This window comes from Muscardinus avellanarius (assembly GCF_963383645.1).
Source record: "Muscardinus avellanarius genome assembly, chromosome: 13".
Lineage (NCBI taxonomy): Eukaryota > Metazoa > Chordata > Mammalia > Rodentia > Gliridae > Muscardinus > Muscardinus avellanarius.
In genome coordinates, this window is record NC_137799.1 from 94,923,814 (window position 1) to 94,946,367 (window position 22,554).

Below are 22,554 nucleotides of genomic sequence, written 5' to 3' on the forward strand. Positions count from 1 at the left end.
ATGGACATCAATTATAGACATAATGACTAATACATGATAACCAAATGTCATCAGTGAAATTTATAGTGAATTTTTCTTTTTTCTTTTTTTTGTATGTGTGTGGTACTGGGGATGAAACCCCGGGGCATTCTATCTCCGAGCAACACCCCCAGCCCTAGTTTTTATTCATTATTTTGAAACAGGGTCTCAGTAAGTTGCTGAAAGCCTCACTAAGTAGCTGAGGCTGGCTTTGAACCTGCGCGATCCTCTTGTTTCAGCCTCCCAAACGCTGAGATTACAAGTGTGCATCACCACGCCTGGCCATTTTTTCATGTTTTATGAGAAAATAAATATCAAAATATGTTTCACTGTGTAGACTATAATTCCTGGAACCAGATTTGGTTTAGATGATAGAGTTGCTTCCCTAATATGACTTAATATCTGCATGAGTAAGGAAGTTACTGGGACCTTTTCTCTTGTTTCTAGAAGCTTGAGAGTAGAAAGAGAAAGTGAATTTCACATGGACATAATCCTTTATTTTAAGACCATTGGCTTGGCCCGCTCATCTTCCAACCAGCTCTGCTCCCCTCTTTGACTCCACACCCTTGTTGCTTGCCCTCAACACCCTGGTTCCTTGTGTTGTGTCGCATCAAGAGAGATGGGTCATAAAAACCAGAAAAAGGTTAGATGGGCAATCTAAACCTTTTCTGAAATCCCAGCATCCATCCTTTTCTAATGTAAACTGCATTAGAAGTATGCACTAGAGAGCCGGACATGGTGGCACAAGCTTGTAATCCCAGCATTCCGGAGGCTGAGACAGGAGGATTGTGGATTGTGGACAGCTTCAACTACTTAGGCCCTTTGCAACTCAGACCCTGTTTCAAAAATAAAGGAGTTAAAAACAGGGCTTGGGGGTGTAGATCAGAGGTAGGATGCCCTTGAGTTCCATCCCCAGTATTGTGGGGGAAAAAATGCATTAGAATTGTACATTAGAAGGCCGGATGTGGTGGCGCACGCTTGTAATCCCAGCATACGGGAGGCTGAGACCAGAGGATCGCGGTTCGAGGACAGCCTCAGCTATTTAGTGAGGCTGTCTACAACTCAGTGAGACCTGGTTTCAAAATAAGAATAAAAAATAGTGCAGGGGTTGTAGCTCAGAGGTAGAATGCCCCTAGGTTCCATTGCCAGTACCTCAAAAACACAAAAAAGTTAGAAACTGTATTAGAATATATGGGGGAAGTGTTTCAGCTGATCTCTAAGCGACTTTAATTTTGGGTCTTGGAATTATCTCAGGCCTCTTAATCTGTCACCCCCTCTTCATTCGAGTTTGTCTTGTACTAGGAACCCAGGTCTTAGGAAATCAAGTTTTTTTAAAAGTACATTTTAGTTAAAACATTATAACTTGGGGGGACAATAACTGGGGATTGAAATCAGGGGCATCCTGCCTCTGAGATCCCCCCCACCCTTTATTTTTTATTTTAAAGCAGGATCTTGCTAAGTTGCTGAAGGTCTTGCTATGTATAACTAAGGTTGGCCTCAAAACTGTAAGGTATTTATTTAAATATTAGATGATATTTGATGACACATTTTGCTATCTTGATGCTCTGCTAATGAACTGCTTTACTATTTTACAGAATACTTGCAATTCTATATATTTCTGCTGAGCTTGTCAGAGACCTTGGATGGTGGATTAACAAGAACAACACGGACTTTCTGTGGAAAGTTTCCAATTGGAGGATACTGAATTTTCACCCTAGTCCAGCAGCTCTGCTGCTCACATAAATACAGATGAATGAAGACCCCATTCGGGAAGACACCTGGCCAGCGGTCCAGAGCTGATGCAGGTGAGCAGTCCAGCTGCACATGCTCTGGTACAATCCACAGTCCTAAGACAATAGGAGAGTGAAGACTGCTTTTATGTATTACCTAGTACTTTGCTGTTCTTGAAGCTCTGTGATTGTGTGTGTGTGTGTGTGTGTGTGTGTGTGTGTGTACACACACATGTGCATATAAAAGAAAAACAGCCTTATTTACCTGAAGAGAGGGAGCTCACCTTTTTTCCCCTCTGTATAATCTAGTACGTATCAATATCTGGTGAATTTAAGAAGTGAATTTTAAGTGTGTGTTTTTAATAGGCATATAGTAAAATCAAGGAGTTTTTTTTTTTTTTTTTTTTAAAGAAGGTTGAGCTGGGTGTAGTGACGCACGCTTGTAATCCCAGCATTTGGGAGGTTGAGACCGGTGGATCGCAGTTCGCGGCCAGCCTCAGCTACTTAGGCCCTCAGCTACTTAGACCCTGTTTCAAAATAAAGAATAAAAAAAAAGCCGGGCATGGTGGCGCACGCTTGTAATCCCCGTGCTTGGGAGGCTGAGACCGGAGGATCGTGCAGGTTCAAAGCCAGACGCTCTGGCTTAAGAGACCCTGTTTCCAAATATAAAAAAAATAGGTCTGGGAGTGTAGCCTGGAGGGTAGAAGGGCTTCCAGGAACCCCAGTACCACACACAAAAAAACAACAACAACAACAAAAAAACCACACACACAACAAAACAAAAAAAAGAAAAAAAATAGGGCAGGAGGTGTAGCTCAGAGGTCAAATGCCCCTGGGTTCCATCCCCAGACCCGCAAGAAAAGAAAAAGAAAGAGAAGGTTGAAGCGTAAGGTGAGTATTGGATTTAGTGAGATTAGGATTTGAGCAGCTCTAAGAAAGAAAGTTAAACTCAAAAGTTTTTAGTATGCTTATTTGATGGAATTTGACTGGTATGAAATGAATATTTATGAGAAATTATATCAGTTCTTATTTTTGTAGCGCACAGCTAATACAACTATATTTAGACTGCTTGATTTTTACCTTCCCCAAAATAAGGATAAACAAAACCTTACTGCATGCACTAAATTGGTAAATGATACTTTCTTTGATACTTTACCTTCTATTCCATTTCAGTTGTACATTTGAAAATTGAAAAAAATATCAGATACCATTTTAAGAATCTGAGAATTTTACCAGCTAAATTATAAATGTTTCAAAATTTTAGTTTGTGATGTAGAAACATTTTTTTAAATATTTACGGTAATATTTGAGGCGCTCTTGTAGAAGTCACGAGGATGTGTTACAACTTGATGGATTCTTGTGCTCTATGAGAAAAAGTACATAAAAGCACTACTGGGACAGGCACCAGGCTGCTTTCCATGTGTGGGCCTAGGAGGCAGCCCGCCGGGGCAGAGCTCCACAGTGACTCAGGGAGGGGCCGAGAGTGCAGTGTGTATGTGCAGGGCTGGCAGTGGCCTCCTCCTGATGGCGTCGGCGTCCGCAGCTGCACTTGGCTTCATCGTGCATCTTCATGCAGTGTGTGTCTCATCACTGTCTAATAAGGGAAGCTCACTGTGGGTTACTTTGCTGTTGTTGTTGTGTGTGTGTGTGTGTGTGTGTGTGTGTGTGTGTGTGTGTGTGTGTGTTTTACTAGGGATTGAACCCAGGGGCAATTCTGCCTCTTAGCTACATTCCCAGTCCTAGTTTTTAATTTTTTACTTTGAAACAGGATCTCATTAAGTTGTGGAGGGCTTCACTAAATAGCCGAGGCTGGCTGCAAACCTGTGATCCTCCCATCTCAGCCTCCCAAGGACTGGGATGACAAGCGTGCACCACCACGCCAGCCTTCGTGGTCTATTCTGCACATGCATTTCCCCTCATTGCTACCTCACAAGGAGAGTCCCTAATCTTACTTTCAGAACAGGGCAGACCATTGTCCTATCTCCGTAGGTTCTATTTTAGTGACCTTGTCTTTCTTGGCTGTGGTTTCTTGGTATCTCTATCGAGAGCGTGGCCTTAGAAGTCTGCCCTGACTTCTTAACCTCCTGTCTCCAGTTGTGTTTTCTTAATTCTGTGGCCTTGAAGACTGGTCTACTTTTTAACTCCCAATTTTCTGGTTTGTCTGCTAGCTCTATAAGATAGAGAGTTAGCTTGGCTGTCTAAGGTGTACATCTTTGTTTAATTTTTTTTTTTTTTTGCGGATCTGAGGATGGAACCCAGGGGCATTCGACCTCCAAGCTACACCCCCTGTTCTATTTTGTATTCTTTATTTTGAAAAAGAGTCTCACTAAGTTGCAGAGGCCTCACTAAGTAGCTGAAGCTGTCCACAAACCAGGATCCTCCAGTCTCAACCTCCCAAATGCTGGGATGACAAGCTTGCGCCACCATACTCGGCTCATCATAATTATATATGTATATATTTATTTTATTTTATTTTATTTTATTTTTTGCAGTACTGGGGATGGAATCCAGGAGCATTCTACCTCTGGGTTACACCCCCAGCCCTATCTTTTATTTTGAAACAGGGTCTCACTGAGGTGCAAAGGGCCTCACTAAGTAGCTGAGGCTGAGAACCTGCTATCCTCCTGTCTTGGCCTCCCAAATGCTAGGATTACAAGTGTGTGCCACCATGCCTGGCTCTTAATCTTCTTTATTTCAACCCCTCTTTTTGTAAAGGTAATATTGATTTAAATGTTTAATATTTATCCATAAGATTAATTTGAAATACTGATGTCTGTACTGTAAATCATCTGAGAGCTTTTATTTAGAATCTCAGCTCTTTCTTAAACTATATAAACATTGGTGCATTTCTTAGTCTTATTGAGCCTTAGTTTTTCTCATCTAAAATATGAGACTGTTTCTGAGCATGGTGATACATACCTATAATCCAGTACTAAGAAAGCTGAGATGGGAAGATTGAAGGTTGAAGGACAGCCTCAGCTCCTTGGCGGGGGCAGAGGCTGGGGCAGAGGGTATAGCTTGGCGGTAGAATGCTCCTAGGTGAATCAAGCAATAGTCTCAGCCCTATTTTTATTTTGAAACAGGTTCTCACTAAGTTGCCACAGCTAGCCTCAGACCTGCAATTCTCTTCTCTCAGCTCCCAACTACTGGGATTATAGCCTTGCATCACCATGCCCAGTAAAAGACTTTTTTTTTTTTTTTTTTTTTTTTTTTTTTGCGGGTCTGGGGATGATACCCAGGGGCATTTGACCTCTGAGCTACACCCCCTGCCCTTTTTTTTTTTTTCCTTTTCTTCATTTTAAAACAGGGTCTCACTAAGTTACGGAGTGCCTCACTAAATAGCTGAGTCTGCCTGCGAACTGTGATCCTCCGGTCTCAGCCTCCCAAATGCTGGGATTACAAGCGTGCGCCACCACGCCCGGCTAGTAAAAGACTTTTAATGTATCTGTTGGGTACACTAAAATGAGATAATGTGTGTTTTACTAGGTGTCTGTCACATTTAGTAGTAGTATTAGTCATACTATTTACAATACAATTCTTATTTCATTTATTGAGAAAGTTGCTATCAGGTTTTTATTGGTCATTGAGTGAAACCTTACAGGTCTGTGTTACTTGAAATAATTCATTTTTCAAAGTTCTTTGATGCACAGCATTCTAAATTCAAACTCTTTTCTTCCTTTATGCATATGTGTATGGTAGTACTGGGGATTACACCCAGGGGCCTTATGGTAGTACTGGGGATTACACCCGGGGGCCTTATGGTAGTACTGGGGATTACACCCAGGGGCCTTATGGTAGTACTGGGGATTACACCCGGGGGCCTTATGGTAGTACTGGGGATTACACCCGGGGGCGTTATGGTAGTACTGGGGATTACACCCGGGGGCTTTATGGTAGTACTGGGGATTACACCCGGGGCGTTATGGTAGTACTGGGGATTATACCCAGGGGCGTTCTACCTTTAAGCTATATTTCCAGCCCTATATTTTGAAACAGGGTCTCATTAGGTTGATGAGAGTTTCATTACTTGCTGAGGCTGCCCTTGAACCAGTGATCTTCCTATCTCAGCCTCCCAAGTACTGGGTATAGACATGTGCCACCATGCCTGGCATTTTTATTGATTTTCAGGTCTTCCTCTTGTTAGAGGAAGTTAGTTAATCAAAGTGACTTGCGCTCTGGTAGAAGTACCTGGAGGACCTCAGTGAAGAGTTTTTTAAGGGGAGGAGGCTTTATTTGGAGAAGTATTTTGGTCGTCTGCTTTTTTAATTCTTCAGTATTTCTTACAGCATCAGGCTAAAGCCCAAGTTCCAGTTTGCTTATTTTGCTCATTGTTAGATATTCTTTTTTCACCTCTTATAGTTAAGTAGATAAGGAGGAGACAGAGTGCTTTTCCTCTCAGTTCTCTTACATAGTCGATATGGGGGTGTCCTCACAGAGCAGTTATGCAGTGGACCTCAGCTGGACATCGTCCTTTTCTATTCAGTGCTGATTCGACCTGGAGAATAGTGTCAGAACTGGTGATAGCTTGGTTTTCTGGGACCCCATTTGCTAGAGCAGCTAGAGAACTCAGGGAACACTTGTGTTTTCTTGATTATTAGAAAGGGTATTACAGAGCCCAGCGTGGTGGCACACGCTCGTAATCCCAGTACTTGGGAGGCTGAGACAGGAGGATCATGCAGGTTGGAAGCCAGCCTTAGCTACTGAGTGAGACTGTTTTCAAACAAAAAATAAAATAGGTCTTTGAATGTAGCCTGGAGGTAGAAGGCCCCTGGGTTCCATCCCCAGTACCACACAAAAAAAAAAAAAAAAAAAAAAAGAAAAAGAAAAAGAAAGAAAGAGTGTATTACAGAGGATGTAGATGAAAGCGGTGCCTACGACAAGGCACCTGGGCAGGGACACTGAGTTCTTGCCCTCTCCGAGGCACTACCCGCAGGCAGTTGAGGTGTTAGTCAGGAAGCTGTCCAGTCCCAGCCCTTGTCAGGTTTTGTGGAGGTCTCAGTAAGTGGGCAAGGTGTTTCTATCAGTGTTCAGCTGGGAGAGCCTGAGGTAGGGCTGCAAGCTTCCCCTCAGGGTTAGCCCTGGGCTTTCCTAGTGAGCAGACCACATCCTGACGCTAGAGGCTCTAGCCATGTGGTCTTATCATAGAAAAGACACTCGTCACCTTGTGCTTCCCTGGTTTCTAGGGACTGTACCCGCTCTCAGCCTCCCAAATGCTGGGGTTACAAGTGTGCACCACCACGCCTGGCTCTGTCATGGTTTGCTAGAAACTTCTTTTTTCTGTTGGCTGCTCTGCAGACCAGATAGAGCATTGCCAGTTTAGGAATTCCTTCTCCTATGTTGGTTCTCCTATTTTCCTGGAGGCCAGGCCTCCCCTCTTTTGTCTGTGAGAAGCATGTTATCCTCGAGAGTTTTCAAGAGGAGGCAGTGAATGAATAAATTGTTACCCTCCTTGTCTGTGGGGTGATTCACCTTCACCACTTTTGTATATGTTTGCAGTTGTCTGTAGTAAGTTTTGTAAAAATGCATGCGGAAGGTAGTTTGTGATATTTTGCACCTACTGTCTTGCTCTCCTTTGGCTGAGTCAGTCAGGTTAGAAATTATTCTTAGTCAGAATTATTGTTGTATGTGTTGTTCTTGAGGTTCTGTTGTAGCTATTTAGGGAAGTTGGGTGCCACTTTCTCATCCATTGCATGTGTCCACTAGTGTCTTCCCTTGTCTGAAAACTTGTAAAATGTTCTTTTTATGTGTTCTGGAGCTTCATGGTAATGTGAGTCTTTTTCACTTATTATTTCAGGCTGTAGGTTCATACTTTTAAACAAAGTGGGATTTTGTTACTTCTTTGATCATCTATCTCTCTTTGGAAATCAAGCACCTTGAATGTTGGGTCTCTTAGGTTGATACCCTCTGCTCCCTTTACAATGATTTCATCTGATATTATCATTTTTTTCCCCTGGGGGGAGTTTATTGACTTTATTTTCTCTCTTTTTTTCTTCTTTTTCTTTTTTCTTTTGGTGGTACTGGGGTTCCTGGAAGCCCTTCTACCTCCGGGCTACACTCCCAGACCTATCTTTATATATTTTTTATTTGGAAACAGGGTCTCTTACGCCAGCGCGGCTGGCTTCAAACCTGCGCGATCCTCCCGTCTCTGCCTCCCAAGTGTGGGGATTACAAGCGTGTGCCACCATGTGCACCACCATGCCCGGCTATTGACTATTTTCTAATGTTGCTATTTTTAAAATATTTAAATCAGCATTTCAAATAGGTAAGGGACTTTTTTGTTTTCGTACTTATTTCATAATATAAGCAGCCTGCATTTCTGAAGATATAAATTGAGATTTTTCTGAAATTGACTCTGTTGCTTGAAGTTCTTTTTGTGTCCTTGGCTTGGAAGCATCCCTTAAATCTCTTGTGTGCTTAGGCTGATCCTTTGGCAAGCCACTGACAAGTTGTTGGGAAACTGAGAGAAATAGCCTTTGTGGCCTGGTAGTCTTTGATTACTGGGGATTCCATTTCTTTTTATGGGGATTACTGGGGATGGAACCAGGGGCATTCCACCTTTGAGCTACACCCTCAGCCCTATATTTTTATTCTTTATTTTGAAAGAGGGTCTCACTGTGTTGCAAAGAGCTTCACTAAGTAGTCGAGGCTGTCCTTGAACTGGGATCCTCCTGTCTCAGCCTCCCAAATGCTGGGATTTAAAGTGCCTGTCACCACGCCCGGCTTGGGAATTCCATTTCTTATAAATGAGAAGGTCAGCTATGTGAGACCTGTGGTGGTGATGTATAGAGAACTGGAACATTTGGCTTTATCATACAGGGACAGTGACAGTGTTTCTGCTGTGTAGAATTTGAGTCACTTTTCCTAGAAACCAACTCTCAGTACTGTGAGTGTGCGTGCGCGCGCGCGTGCGAGCACGGGTGCTGTGGGGAGAAGGGGTCATGGCATCTGCTGCACTTCAGTAGACCTTGAGTTCATCCTTCAGTTTCTCCTTTTTTCACATCTCACCTCCTTGTCCACACCAAGCTCAAAGGTCCCCCAAGGGGAGGGGGACCTTGCTTTGCTTCCTGTACGTCTCAGCCTCCGTCCACCCTTTGAGGCTGTCAGTCTTCCTCTTCATCCACTGGCTCCCTGTGAGATGCTGGTGACCTGGGGCACTGTCTTAGGCAGTCAGCTCCCTGATTCACTCTCTTTATCTGCTCCACAGCTACAGTCTTGTAGACCAATCAGCCATATAGTGCCTTTATTTAGTTAGCTTTGAAAAATTATAAGTGTTCCATTACTACAGAAACTTATAATTTAAAAATGTATACTTTAATATAAGACCAAGGAGAGAGAACTCAGCAGGTAAAACAGAAGCATACAGTGCCCCTGTTCTGCCCGAGCTCCCTCCCAAGCAAGGAGACCCCTGGGTCTGGCTTATTGGTCAAAAGCCCTTTGTCCTCAAACTTTTATCACTGAAGTGTGCATTCCTGATTAATATGCTTAAGGGTTGCTTTTGTTCTAGCCTCTGGATTTTGATACATTGTGTTTTTATTTTCTGCTCAAAATATTTGAAAATTTCACTGTGGTATTTTTAACCATGGGTTTTAAGAATACTATTGCTTAGTTTTCCTGGTAGCTTTTATTATTTACTTTTCCTTTAATTCTGAGGTGGTAAGAATATATTTTTACACAACATCAGGTAGTTGTAATTATTTAAGTCTTTCGTGGTGACTCTGCATATAGTGTACATGGGTGTTTCCATGTTAATTAGGGGAATATGTATATGGCATTATTTGTTCCAATTTGATTGTTCGTGATGTTCAGGTCTTCTATATTTTTTCTGATTTTTCTGCCTACATGTTATATGCATTGCTGAGAGAGGAGAGTTATATAATTAAGTGTAATTATGCATATGACTTTGTCTCCAATTCTGTCAGTTTTTGCTTTGTGATTTTTAGTACTCTGCCATTTGTTTTATGTACATTTAAGATTATTATGACTTCTTGGCTAATTAACCTTTTTATCAGATTGAAATGTCTTTTCTGATCTGTGGTACTATCTGTCCTGAAGTTAATAAATCTATTAAGAATTGGCCTAGGACTTCCGGGAAGATGGCGACCGAGAAAAGCGGGGCTTAAGAGCCCCGCTAACAACCAATCTCCATTATCACAAAACCAGCGCCTTTCATAGCCAGAAAACACCATCACCAGAAAAACAAAAAAAAACCACCAGGCTCCAGAGAGAAAGCGGACTGAGAACAGAGCTCAGGGCCACAGAGGAGACACACGCGCCCCAGGACGCGGCAGCAGCGCCATACTGCCGGCGGCAGCGGCGAACTCAACGGACGGCTACAGCAATCCGAGGTGAGCCACTGCGGAACAGCCAGGCGGGATTTCTCCACGCAGAGAGCGTCTAAAGCTCCCAGTGGCCGAGCTCAGCACACGCTGCAGGGATTCAGAGTGGAAATCAAAACCAGAGAAGAAAAAATACGCCAGCCTCATGGCCGAGGGCGTGGCAGAGGCGCCATATTGCCACCGGCGGCGGCAGCAGCAGTGAATTCACCGAGTCCAGTACAGCTACATCTGCGTACTCAAGAACAGTGAGTCAAATTGCGGGCCACAGAGGAGAAATCCCAGTACTGTACCTCCTGGGACTTGACCCAGTGAGGGAGTGGTGGTGGCAGAGATATCGCACCATAGGAGAACGTGCAACCTGGCACCCCCCATAGTTTAAAGCAGCCTCTATCGACTCCCTGGGTCAGAGACTCTGTGATACAACCCAGTAAAGGAGTAGTGGGGTTTGAGATAATACAGACTCGAGATCCAGAGCACCTTAAGTGAAGCCATAGTGACCCAAGGGAAGAACCCAGAGAAGGCACAAACCTCCGAAATCATGGGAAAGAGGAATAATACTGGAGCAATGAATGCTCACAACCCCACAACATCAGAACCCGATAAAACAGAAAATCAGAGATTTCTAGAAGATCAAATCAGGAAAATAACTGTAGAAATAATAGAGGTGCTTCGAAAAGAACTCAGAGAGAGCCAAAAAGAGATAAAGGATGCAATTAATGAAGTAAAGGCCTCAATTCAAAGCACAAACAACCGATTAGAACACGTGGAGAACAGAATCTCGCTCTTAGAAGATGAGCAATCCAAAAATGAACGCATAGTTTCTAATCTAGAAAAAAATATCCAACAGCAGGAATCTGACATGGAAGAAATATGGGCCCATCTTAAGAGAGCTAACCTAAGAATCATTGGAATAGAGGAGGGAAAAGAAAGTGAAACCAAAAGGATCAACAATCTCTTCAAGGAAGTAATAGCAGAAAATTTTCCAAATATAGAGCAAGAGGTTGATACACAGATCCAGGAAACTTATAGAACTCCCTTTAGACAGGATTGGAGAAGAGGATCCCCACGCCACATAATTGTCAAAATGACCAATGTGGAAGCCAAGCAGAGAATCTTAAAGGCAACAAAAACAAAGGGCCAAGTGACATTCAGAGGCAAACCAATTAGAATCACTCCAGACTTCCCAAACCAAGTCATGAGAGCCAGAAGGGCTTGGAGTAATATATTCCAAACTCTGAAAGAAAACAACTTCCAGCCAAAAATTTCCTATCCAGCAAAACTTTCTATCAAATTATATGGAGAAATAAGAAGCTTCCATGACAAACAGAAACTGAAGGAATTTATGTCTTCAAAACCAGCGCTAGAGAAAATACTCAAAGAGATTAACTACAAAGAAGAAATAGGTAACACACACCAGAACCAGAGAAACAAGATTTTCCATCCAACAGACAACTAAGATTGGTTATCTGTGGAGATTCATTATTTTTGTTAGTCTTTACCTATCTCTAAATGGTATTGTTTGCCTTTATTGTTGTTAATTTTTAGGATTTCTAGTTGGAATATTAATATACCTTCAGATATAGCATTTGGAAATATTTTATCCAATTCTATTAGTAACTTTTAACTCTGTTTACATTGTCTTTGGATATACAATATTTTTTTTTTATTTTTTAGGGAGTTTGTATATTCTTCTGTTGCCTGTGCCATTGAAATCATATCCAAGAAATCACTGCCAACTTCAATGTTGTGAGGTTTTATGACCCAGATTTTCTTCTAAAAGTTTATAGTCTTAAGATTTATATTTAGGTCTTTTATCTATTTTGAGTTAATACTTGTATGTGGGATTAGGTAAGGGTCCAATTTTATTCTTTTCCATGTAATTATTATTTTTCAACAATATTTAGTTAAAAGATTATTATTTCCACCACCAAATGTTCGTGGAAACCTTGTCAAAAATAACTTGACAATATAGGGAAGAATTTAGCTCTAGGCTTGTATTTAACTCCAATGGTTTATATATCTGACTTTAGAACAGTATTACACTGTTTCAATTATTGTAGCTTTATATGGTTTGAAATCAGAAAATATATATCTGCTAGCTTTGTTCTTTTTCAAGATCGTTTTGGGTATCTAGAATTCATATTCCATATTAGAATAGATTTTTTTCTGAAAAATAAATATATGAATATGATAGTTTCACCTAGAAAAACAGAAAAAAATATGCTCTGGTAAGAAAGAAAGCATAAAGAAATATTGAAATGTTATCTTTAAGTTATCAAAAGCTTGGTATCAGACAAATGAAACTGTTATGTGAGATTAACATTTTTAATTTTGGATAAATTGCTATAATACTAGATGTCAACCACTAAGCCAAGCATGGGAAGGAGGGATGGGGAGGGAATGGGGGGGGATCGGGTGGGGGCTGACTGGGCGATGTGTGCATATATGTCTACAAAAGTTTGTATCCCACTATGATGTATGAATACAGTGCACCAATAAAATAAAATAAAATAAAATAAAAGAATTGGCCTAGTCTCTTTTTTTTTTTTTTTTGTGGGTCTGGGATAGAACCCAGGGGCATTTGACCTCCGAGCTACACCCCCTGCCCTATTTTTTATTCTTTATTTTGAATCCAGGTCTCACTGAGTTGCAGAGGGCCTCACTAAGTAGCTGAGGCTGTCTGCGAACCGTGATCCTCCAGGTCTCAGCCTCCCTAATGCTGGGATGACAAGCGTGCCCACCACGCCCGGCCTGGCCTCCTCTCTTAATGAGTGCAGTTAGGCTATCTATATTTAACATATATTGATGGTGTTGGGGTGGAAGACACTTTTCTGTGTAATCTGTAGGTAAGTTTGCTTGTTCATTTTGTATCACCTTAAAAATTTATCCCCCTACTTTCTGGTTTACATTTTTAGTGGTTTTGTTTTGTTTGCCTTTTATTTGTTTTGAACAGTACTGGGGATTGAAGCCAGAGGAAAAAGAACTAATGGGAAATACACGATCTAAGATAAAAAAAATTCACTAGCTGTGATAAATAGCAGAATAGACTCTGAAGATGAAAAGATCAGTGAACTTGCTATATAGCCGTGCAAAGTATCCAAATTGCACACACAGTAATGAGGAGAGGGGAGTAAGCACAGTCTAGAGACCTGCGGAGCCATAGTGAGTAGCCTAACGTGGGAAGCTAGATCCCAAGAAACAAGGACTGTCCAGCCCTTTCTATAAGTTTATTTTTTGTGGTACTGGGGATTGAATGCAGGAAGATTTTGCCTCCTAGCTGCACCCCAGTCCCTTTTTTTCCTTAATTTGGAAAAGGTCTAAGTTGCTGAGGCTGGCTGCAAACCAGCGATCCTCCTGTCTCAGCCTCCCAAGTCCTGGGTTCATAAACCTGCGCTGCCACACCCAGCTCTGTGTCTCGTTTTTTTAATCTTGCCCTGCCTTTGTGTTACTTGTTGGCCCTGTTTTTGGGTGCCTTTTTTTTTTTCTCTTTTAATCACTTAAGGAAACTTTCACTGTTTTTCCTTTATCTTTGCCCTGCTTTTTCTTGGAGTCTAGCCCAATGCTCCATGGTGGGTCTGTAAAGTGTTCACTTTTCCCAGCTATTTTCTCCTGGCCATTTTGGATAGTTTGTATACCAGGTTTGTTGATTGTTCCGTTCTTTTTTTTTTTTTTTTTTTTAATTATTATTGGTACTGGAGATAGAACCCAAAGGCTTTCTACCTCCGGGCTACACTCCAAGACCTATTTTATACTTTATTTGGAAACAGCGTCTCACTACGTTGCTGAGAGCCTCACTAAGTAGCTGAGGCTGGCTTCGAACCTGTGCAGTCTTGTCTCAGCCTCCCAAACGCTGGGATTATAAGGGTGTGCCACCAGGCTAGGCCACAAGCCTGGCCTGCCTGGCCTAGAGTATTAGATATTTTAAATGCTATGTGGTTGTTAATGAACACTGGTATTTTGTTACTGTATCTTAGAGAGTGTTGAGGTCTGTTCTGGCAATGGATGCTAAGGTGGGTCATAGTATGGCCTTCTTGTGTGTTGGCTTTTAGTGTTTTATTTTCAGGCTTTCCATAGTAGTTTTCAGAGGTTGAAGTATTTTGCCTGGTCTTTAGTGACTGTCTCTCTCTTCTTGCAGGCCATGCCGGAGTGTCTGCAAACATGGTGAAGAAGAGAACGTCCCACAAGTAAGCAGTTCCGAAGCCCATTTTAGATAGTGTGGCCTCTGGTCACCTAGTACATGGGAGTTCCTTTTGCATGGGGGCTCTTAGTTACCTCGGCCCGATGCCTAGTGAGTAATAGTATGTGGACGTTTTCTCTGTCCATTTCCTCTTCTTGGCCTGGCTGAAGTATGCCAGGCCTGCCCTTGGGCAGCTAAGAGCCATAAAGTCACAATGGGTGCCCCAGGGATGAGAGCAGACCTGATGGCTGGGAACAGTGGTGGTGAGAATGGAGGCGCACTGGCCCTCCCTGGCACCTTTCCTTGCCAAGCAAGGGTGCAGGGTGCGGTACTCAGGGGCTCTGCTGTTGTGTGAGAGCTTCTTTTGCACTGAGGTGGCATCTGACACTGGAAAGCTGCTGAGTATGCCGCCATTCCACTTTGTAACATTGCTGGGTGAATAAAAACCTTGTCATTCAGAGAAAGCATACCCATGTTAAAAACCCACATATTTAAAGTGGCAGGGTATAAAAGCTACTTTTTCTTTTTTCTTTTGGGATGATACTGAGGATTTAAACCAGGGGTGCCCTACCTTTGAGAACCTGGGGGTTATATCTTCAGCCCTTTTTATTTATTATTATTATTATTTTGTGATACTGGAGGGTCTTTTCTACCTCTGGAATATACTCCCAGACCTATTTTATGCTTTATTTGGAAACAGGGTCTCACTAAGTTGCTGAGAGCCTCATTCAGTAGCTGAGGCTGGCTTCAAACCTGTGCCATACTCCTGTCTCAGCCTCCCAAGCACAGAGATTACAAGGGTGCACCACCACGCCCAGCTAGCCCTTTTTATTTTTTGGAATACCCCCAGCCCTTTTTAGTTTTGAAACAGTCTCACTAAGTTGCCGAGGGCCTACCAAGTTGCTGAGGCTAACCTTGAACCTGGAATCTTCCCGTCTCAGCTTCGCAAGTACTGGGATTGCAGAATGTGTGCACCTCCACACCTATTCTACCACCTACATTTTCTGCTGCACCACGTACTAGTGGCTGTGCTACCACATTTTATAAATACTGCTCTAGCAATACATTATGGCTATAAGAGTCTTCTTAGTTACACATGATTAAATATGGAGAAGGTCTTCTTTTACCATATCACCACCTGATTTACTCATGATTGCAGTTATTTCCAAATTATTCATATTGAAAGTCTATGCCCCTTAGTCACCCAGTATCACTGAAGAGTGTGAGGGGCCTCTGGGTCATGGGAGGTCTGGACAAATGAGGACCGTCCTTTAATAACTGTTAGTGATTAAAACAAACAGGCCTGTCTTTGAGTGTGTGGTGTGTATTGGAAATGTTCCTAGTGTTCAGCCTGACAGATGACATGGGAAGTAAAAGGGAGGCTTCGATGAGTTTGCTCTGGTTTCCCTGGGATTCTGCAGCGTTTGTCCTGTCGTACTCTTTGCTCATTGCCTTCGTGTCAGTGGCATCGCCACACCGTCAGGTTATCGCTTGCCTCCAGCAGGTGCTAACAAAGAGAAGTCTAAGCCATAACACTAGGTAATGGGGAGCAAGGGAAGAATCAGCTTCGCAAGGCCCAAAGGGTTCATTTCAAATAGGTTTTGCAAGCTAGGATGTAGGTCAGTGTAGAGCGCGTGCCTACCGTGTGCGGGACCCTAGGTTTGATTCCTCAGTACCACTGAAAAGGAAAAATAAAAAAAGACATGCCACTTAAGTTAAAATAAAGGACTTTGAAGATATTCTTGTGAATATCTATTTCAGCCATTGTACATATTTTCAAGTAATTATGATTATAAAGTTAATTTATTTAGGATTTCAGCATTTCATAGGTTTGAGCCCTTGAGTGTGTTATTAAATACATTTTGTGCAAGGGAGTTTCTGTGTACCGCTTCCTAAGTCATACTTTGTATTAGTGTCCCATGGGTTTGATTCCCTGAAGCATAGAAAACACCTATCTAAAAAACTTGAGGCTGGGCGTGGTGACGCACACTTGTGATCCCAGCACTTGGGAGGCTGGGACAGGAGGATCATGCAGGTTCAAAGCCAGCCTCAGCTACTTAGTGAGGCTCTCAGCAACTTAGATCCTGTTTCCAAATAAAGTATAAAATAAAACTGGGCATGGTGGTATATGCTTGTAATCCGAGCATTTGGGAGGCTGAGACCGGAGGATCGCAGACAGCCTCAGCTACTTAGTGAGGCTTTCCACAACTTAGTGAGACTCTGTTTCAAAATAAATAATTAAAAAATAGGGCAGGGGGTGTAGCTCGGAGGTCAAATGCCCCTGGGATCCATCCCCAGACCTGCACACACAAAAAAAAGTATAAAATAGATCTGGGAGTATAGCCCAGAGGTAGAAAAGCCTTTCGGTTTCACCCCAGTACCACCCCAAAAAAAAAAAAAAAAAAAAGAAAGAAAGAAAGAAAAACTTGAATGTTCAGCCAGGTGTGGGAGGATAAAACAGGAGTATCGCAAGTTTGTGGCCAACCATAGCTACTTGGGCCCTTCACCATTTTGTGGGACCCTGTTTCAAAATACAAAATAAAAATAGGGCTTAGGGTTGTAGCTAGGAGGTAGAATGCCCCCCTGGGTTCAGTCTGCAAAAACAAGTAAATAAATAAATAACTTGAACATTCATATGCATACCAGCTGAAGATATTTCTTATATGTTCCAGGTTTCAGGAACTTGAGCTGGTGCTTTAAAAGGCAGGCTTGTCTCAGGACTAGACACCCTGAACACATCACTGTGGGGAGAAATTGACTAGCCCTCTTTTCCTGTTCCTAGTGCAAATCTGGAGGATGGGTAGAGGGAAAAGGAAGGCTGAGACAAACGGCCACATTCACAGCTGGTGGTGGTGCTGTCTTGGGAATGGGGTGAGCAGGGTGGACACGCGGAGCTTTGGGGAGGCCGCCTGCTGGAGCTCCTTGCACTGGTCTTGGAGCTGGCTCTTGGGCCGTTGCAAGTTCCTTAGTATCTGAAATCAAGGCATTGGACTGGCACAGTGACGTTTTTAGCTTTTCAACAGATTTCTGTCTACAAGTTAAATTTTCATGGAAACAGAACTCTAGCCTCTTTCCTCACTGGCCTTTAGTTGTGGCTTGGAGCTTCAAGGACTAAGGCCCATCACCACCCTCTGTGTTGCCCTTGGGAGCAGCACTGTGTTACCCTGGCTCTGGTCACCCCTCAGGTCACTTCCTGTGTAGTGCAGCAGGGCTGAGAAGGAACTGCAGGTGCAGATACCTCTGTTGCCAGAGAGAGCGCTGTAGAGCTCCACCTGGTGCCGTCACGCTCGTCCCTGTTGGGTGCCAGGACGATCTGGAATACCAGGACACCAAGGAAATAATGGTGTCACCTTTTTTTTTTTGCATTGCTGGGGCTCTGTCTTAGGGCCTTGCATGTGCTAGGTAAGTGTTCTACCACTGAGCTACATCTACACCCCTAGTTTTGTGTTTTAAGTAAATAGAAATAAACGTGTGTGCTTCGAATGCACTGAGCCACCTTGCTGTGTTTTGAGGACAAGCTGGTAGACCAAGTTGTACTGTGCGTCTCAGTAATAACTGAGTAAGAACTACTAAGTAGATGTATTTCTAGGGATTTTTCCCTTCCATTTTATAAGACACAAATAGTAATCACTGAAGAGAATGTCATTTGACTCCTCATTATCCCTGTTATGGTCTCATGGAGTTTTCATGGTAACCCTGTCAAAAGCTACCATGAGCCTTTACTGCAGATGCATAAGGAGATTAAGCTTGTTAGTTAACTTGTCCAAAGTCATACAGCTGCTCAGTGACTGAGCTAGCACTCAGAAACAGGACATTCGCATTCTAGATAGAGTCCGTACCATTAACCTCCACATCCCATTCACTTCGCTGCATCCTTTGCGGGTTCTGTTGTGGATGTGCAGGCTGGGTCATGCTTGGCGCGCATGTCAAAATGCACCATTGTTGTGTTTGCTTTTCACTGTGTGACCGAAATACCTGGCATAAACAACTTACTCAGAGGAAAGACTGACTTTGGCGCATGGCTCCAGCGCTGTGGGCCCGTGGCAAGGCAGGACGTCATGGCAGAGGAAGGCTGCTCAGCTCCTGGTAGCGAATAGGCAGAGCGCGATCTGGGACTAGAGAAGAGTCCCCATGTGCACACCCGCGACCCGCTTCCTTCCCTGCCTGCAGCTGCCACCTCTTCCCAGTAGTCCATTCAGATGACCAGTCATCCAGGGGAGTAATGTGCCCATAAGGTCACCACCTCCATCACCCAGTCCTTCCCGAACGCCCACCTGTGGCCATTGCTGCCCTGGGGACCAGGTCTCCCACACTCGAGCCTTTGGGGACGCTCCAGCTCCAGACTACAGCAGTGGTATTGACAGCTGTCAGCCGGTGAGGACATTAACGCCCTGTCACCTTAGAGTGGGGTCCTTCGGGCGTTGATGACAGTGGACATCTGGTATTACCAGGAGTGTGGAGTGAACCCACAGTGATGTGGATAGAAAGCTGACTTTTTCTTTCTTCACTTTGTTTTATGTTGTCACTTTAAGCTGGGAAATAGAACTTTTTTTTCCGCTTGCTAGTTTGCATATAGCAAAAAATTATTTTGATTAACCAATTTTTTCTTATAAAATCAGTTGGAACTCTGAGCAACTTGACTGCTTTTATATGATAGTACCAACTAGCTTGGAAAGAGTATCAGTAATTAATCCATACACCCAAGTGCATAATGCCTGACAGGCTTTTCCTGGCTCGTAGTGCAATCATGGTAGTTGGAAATTAGTTTCGTGTGTGTGATGATGTAGGTTACTAAAATAAGGTACTGAAAGTCTGATTAGGAGTACTAGGCAACCGAAGGCACTGAGGAAGTCTGGAGAGAAGATGAACGGCTTTTCAGTGCAGGGCTTTTCTCTGTGGCAGGAGAATTCGAATGTGCTGTCGAAACTTGTAAGTATTGAGGAGAGGACGTGTATGTCTCCTGCAGTCTCAATTTACCTTCTGGGAACGTGAACACATAGAGCTTCGTGTCGGTTCTGAATCTACTACCCTCGTAGTGTGTGGCCCTTGGATTAGAGCAGCGCTGTGGTCAGTGGGCTGGCTGCTTGTTAGGAGCTTCTTGGCCTTTTATATGTGAGGCCCAGAGTTCACTAACTCCTTTCTACTTATTTTGTCCTTGAATCATTTGTTTCAAAATAGTGTCTAAAGAACCAAGGAAAGATGAGAGATGTCTAATTTCTGACTCCTCTGCTTTTCTCTTTGAGTTGTTTAATTGTGACACTGTAACTGGCTTATTTATTACTATGGATGGGACCTGGGGGATTCTATCTCTGAATCTCCAGCCCTTTTTTAGTTTTTATTTTCAGATAGAGTCCCAAGTTGCTGAGGCGAGCCTTGACTCTTGGCCCCCGAGTTCTGGGATTACAAGCCTTGCCACCATGCCTTGCTGTCCTTAAGATTTTTAAAAAACAACTCTTGCCTATAAACTTTGACTGCTTGTGGTTAGAAAGTTGGACTCCTGATACCATTAGTAATTCCTGTTCATGTCTACCTGCAGCATTTGTTGGTGGGAAAACTGTCTAAGTTGGTCTTTGAATAAATGGAAAAGAACCAGGTGTGGTGGCGCACTCTTGTAATTTCAGTATTTGGGAGGCTGAGGTACGAGGATCGCCTTTCGCTGACAGCCTCAGTTACTTAGTGAGGCCCTCTGCAACTCAGGAAGACCCTGTTTCAAAAATAAAGAGTCAAAAATAGGGCTGGGGATGTAACGTGGAGGTAGAATGCCCCTGTGTTTCATCCCAGTACCACAAAAAATAGGAAAAGAAATGGCATTTATATTAATTCCATTTTAGTTCTTTCGGAATTAGTAGAATGACATTCCAGAAGTAGCATTGCTCTTGACCAAAAGACAATGGGAATATAGAAACTAATGTCATGAAGAATATGAATTTGAGCCAAGTGCGGTGTCGCACACTTGTTATCCCAGGGTTTGGGAGGCTAAGACAAGAGGATCGCAGGTCTCCGGCCAGCCCCAGCTACTTAGTGAGGCGCTCTGCAATCTAATGAGACCCTGTTTCAAAATAAAGAATAAAAAGAAGGATGGGGAGTGTAGTTTGGAGGTAGAATGCCCTTGGGTTCAATCCCCAGTACTCTAAGAAAAAAATTGCTTTTTAATATTTTAATATGTAATTCATTGTAGTACATATTCATAGCATTAATTTAGCACTAAATTGAAACATATATATTTGGGGGAGCTGGTCTGGGGATGGAACCCAGGAGCATTTGACCTCCGAGCTGTACTCCCCCCCTCCCCTATTTTTTTATTCTTTATTTTGAAACAAGGTCTCACTAAGTTGCAGAGGGCCTCACTAAGTAGCTGAGGCTGTCCACCAACTGTAATCCTCCAGTCTCAGCCTACTAAATACTGGGATTACAAGCATGCACCACCATGTTCAGCTAAAAACTTATATTGTAATGCCAAAGTCATGTGGAAAGTTTTGAAAACAGTCCAATGCAGGGAGAAAACATCTATTTCTAATGCTATCATCCTGAGGTTATGGCTATTAATAATAGATATTTCAAGTTCTTTTTCTACATAATCTTATGGATATTTGCATATAAAAATTTTGTGCTATATTTTCTACATTTGTGATTTTTCAATGTCTTTAACTTCTACGTTGGGGTTTTTTTTTTTTTTTGGTGGGGGGGTCCATCCTGGGGTCCATCTGGGGGGCCAGGGGCATTTGACCTCTGAGCTACACCCCTTGCCCTATTTTTTTTTTCTTTATTTTGAAACAGGATCTTACTAAGTTGTGGAGGGCCTCACTATAAGTAGCTGAGGCTGTCTGCGAACTGCAATCCTTCAGTCCCAGCCCCCCCGAATGCTGGAATTAAAAGTGTGCGCCATCACACTGCTATTTTCTACAGTTTCAACAGCTGTGTAGTTAATTCCATCATAGCTACACACTATAGTCATTTAATCATTGGAACCTGTTGAGTACTTTTTAGTTTCCTCTTGTTTTTGCACATCCATTATTTTCTTTCAGTAAATTTTTAGAAATGCACTCACTGGGACTTGGATACTCCAAATGGAGTGTATAGTGGATTATATGTCCACTTTAGACATAATAGTGTCCAAGTGTTCTCTAGAAAGGCCATATCTGTTCTATAAGCAGACAGAAAATGGTACCTCACCATACTTTACATTAAAACCATAGGACAGTGAGAAATTTCTAGAATATCTGAAGCACATGAGAAGAAGTTATATCAAAACTATGCTGAGTCAAGGAACTCAAGTAGTGTGCTAAAAATCTCAAAAGATAATATTCAAAGTCCATCGGTCCTAGAGAACTGTGAGGATCCAAGATAACAGGGTGCATGCAAGGTGGAACAGATGGAGGGTGAGAAGACGAGGTGGTGGGAACCAGTTGACGTTTGGGTGGAAGGTGGTAGGGTCGCCCTCCCACTCCCACTTGCTGGCTGGTGTGCATTTTCTTGGGTCATGGCCCCTCTCATCAGAACCTTCACGTGTGACACAGCAGGCGGAGACTGAGCTTGAAGACATACACTGCAGCTACAGGTGCTCCAAGTCTTGACTTCATCTAAAAGTATGAGCCCCAAGAATCATCAAGCATCCATAGAAGCACTTAGACCATGGAAGAAAGTCTCCAGTCCTGACAGATTGCAGACCAAGACTCAGCAAATATGTGAAGAAAACCAGCAGAGGATGCAAGCCTGAAGAGCTCATAGAGCAGTTGGGGGCCCTCTCTGTCAGAAAGAAAGCATGTTCTTAAAGTCTTTTCAGATTAGACAGTAAAGAAACAACTGGTTTCTAGAAATTAAAGTATTACGTCCTAATTCAAGGTCCATTGAGCTGGAGGATTTCTTTAAAGATGAAAGCACAGGGGGCAGTGGAGTCGTAGAAGAGTGATCCTCAAGTCCAACATTTGTTTAACTCAGTCTGTAGATTGTCCAGCTTCTGGAGATGGAGAGCTAACGACCTGTCAAAATTCTGGTGACGTTTCAGAATCTGGTACAAAGAAAGTTCTGCAAGCAATTTGAAAAGTAGGTGCTCGTCAAAGGAGCTAGAATTAGATTAGCTCTAATATCAGCAAATCCAGGTGAGAGAAGAAAATACTTTTTTCCGCTCAAAGTACTGAGGGGGGAATTTTTTTGAACCTGACTTGTTTACCAAAGCAGTTCAGAGATGAGGGCCAGATGAAATTTTGAGGCCTGTGAGAAAGACTATATTTCTAAACTATCTAAATTACCAGAGGATACACAAAAACACCTCCCCAAAAAACTTTCCTTATTT

At 42.8% G+C, this 22,554-nt stretch overlaps 1 protein-coding gene across 1 annotated transcript in view; it reads left to right on the forward strand.

Moving 5' to 3' along the window:
• Positions 1 to 1,771: 1,771 nt before the first annotated feature.
• SPIN1 (spindlin 1) overlaps positions 1,772 to 22,554 on the forward strand; it is a gene marked incomplete at its 5' end in the record, with an annotated part of 37,988 nt that continues 17,205 nt past the window's right edge. The window contains 2 exons of the mRNA XM_080709209.1: positions 1,772 to 1,823; positions 14,220 to 14,268. Coding sequence (XP_080565335.1) covers positions 1,772 to 1,823; positions 14,220 to 14,268 — 101 coding nt within the window. The remainder of the gene's footprint in view (positions 1,824 to 14,219; positions 14,269 to 22,554) is intronic.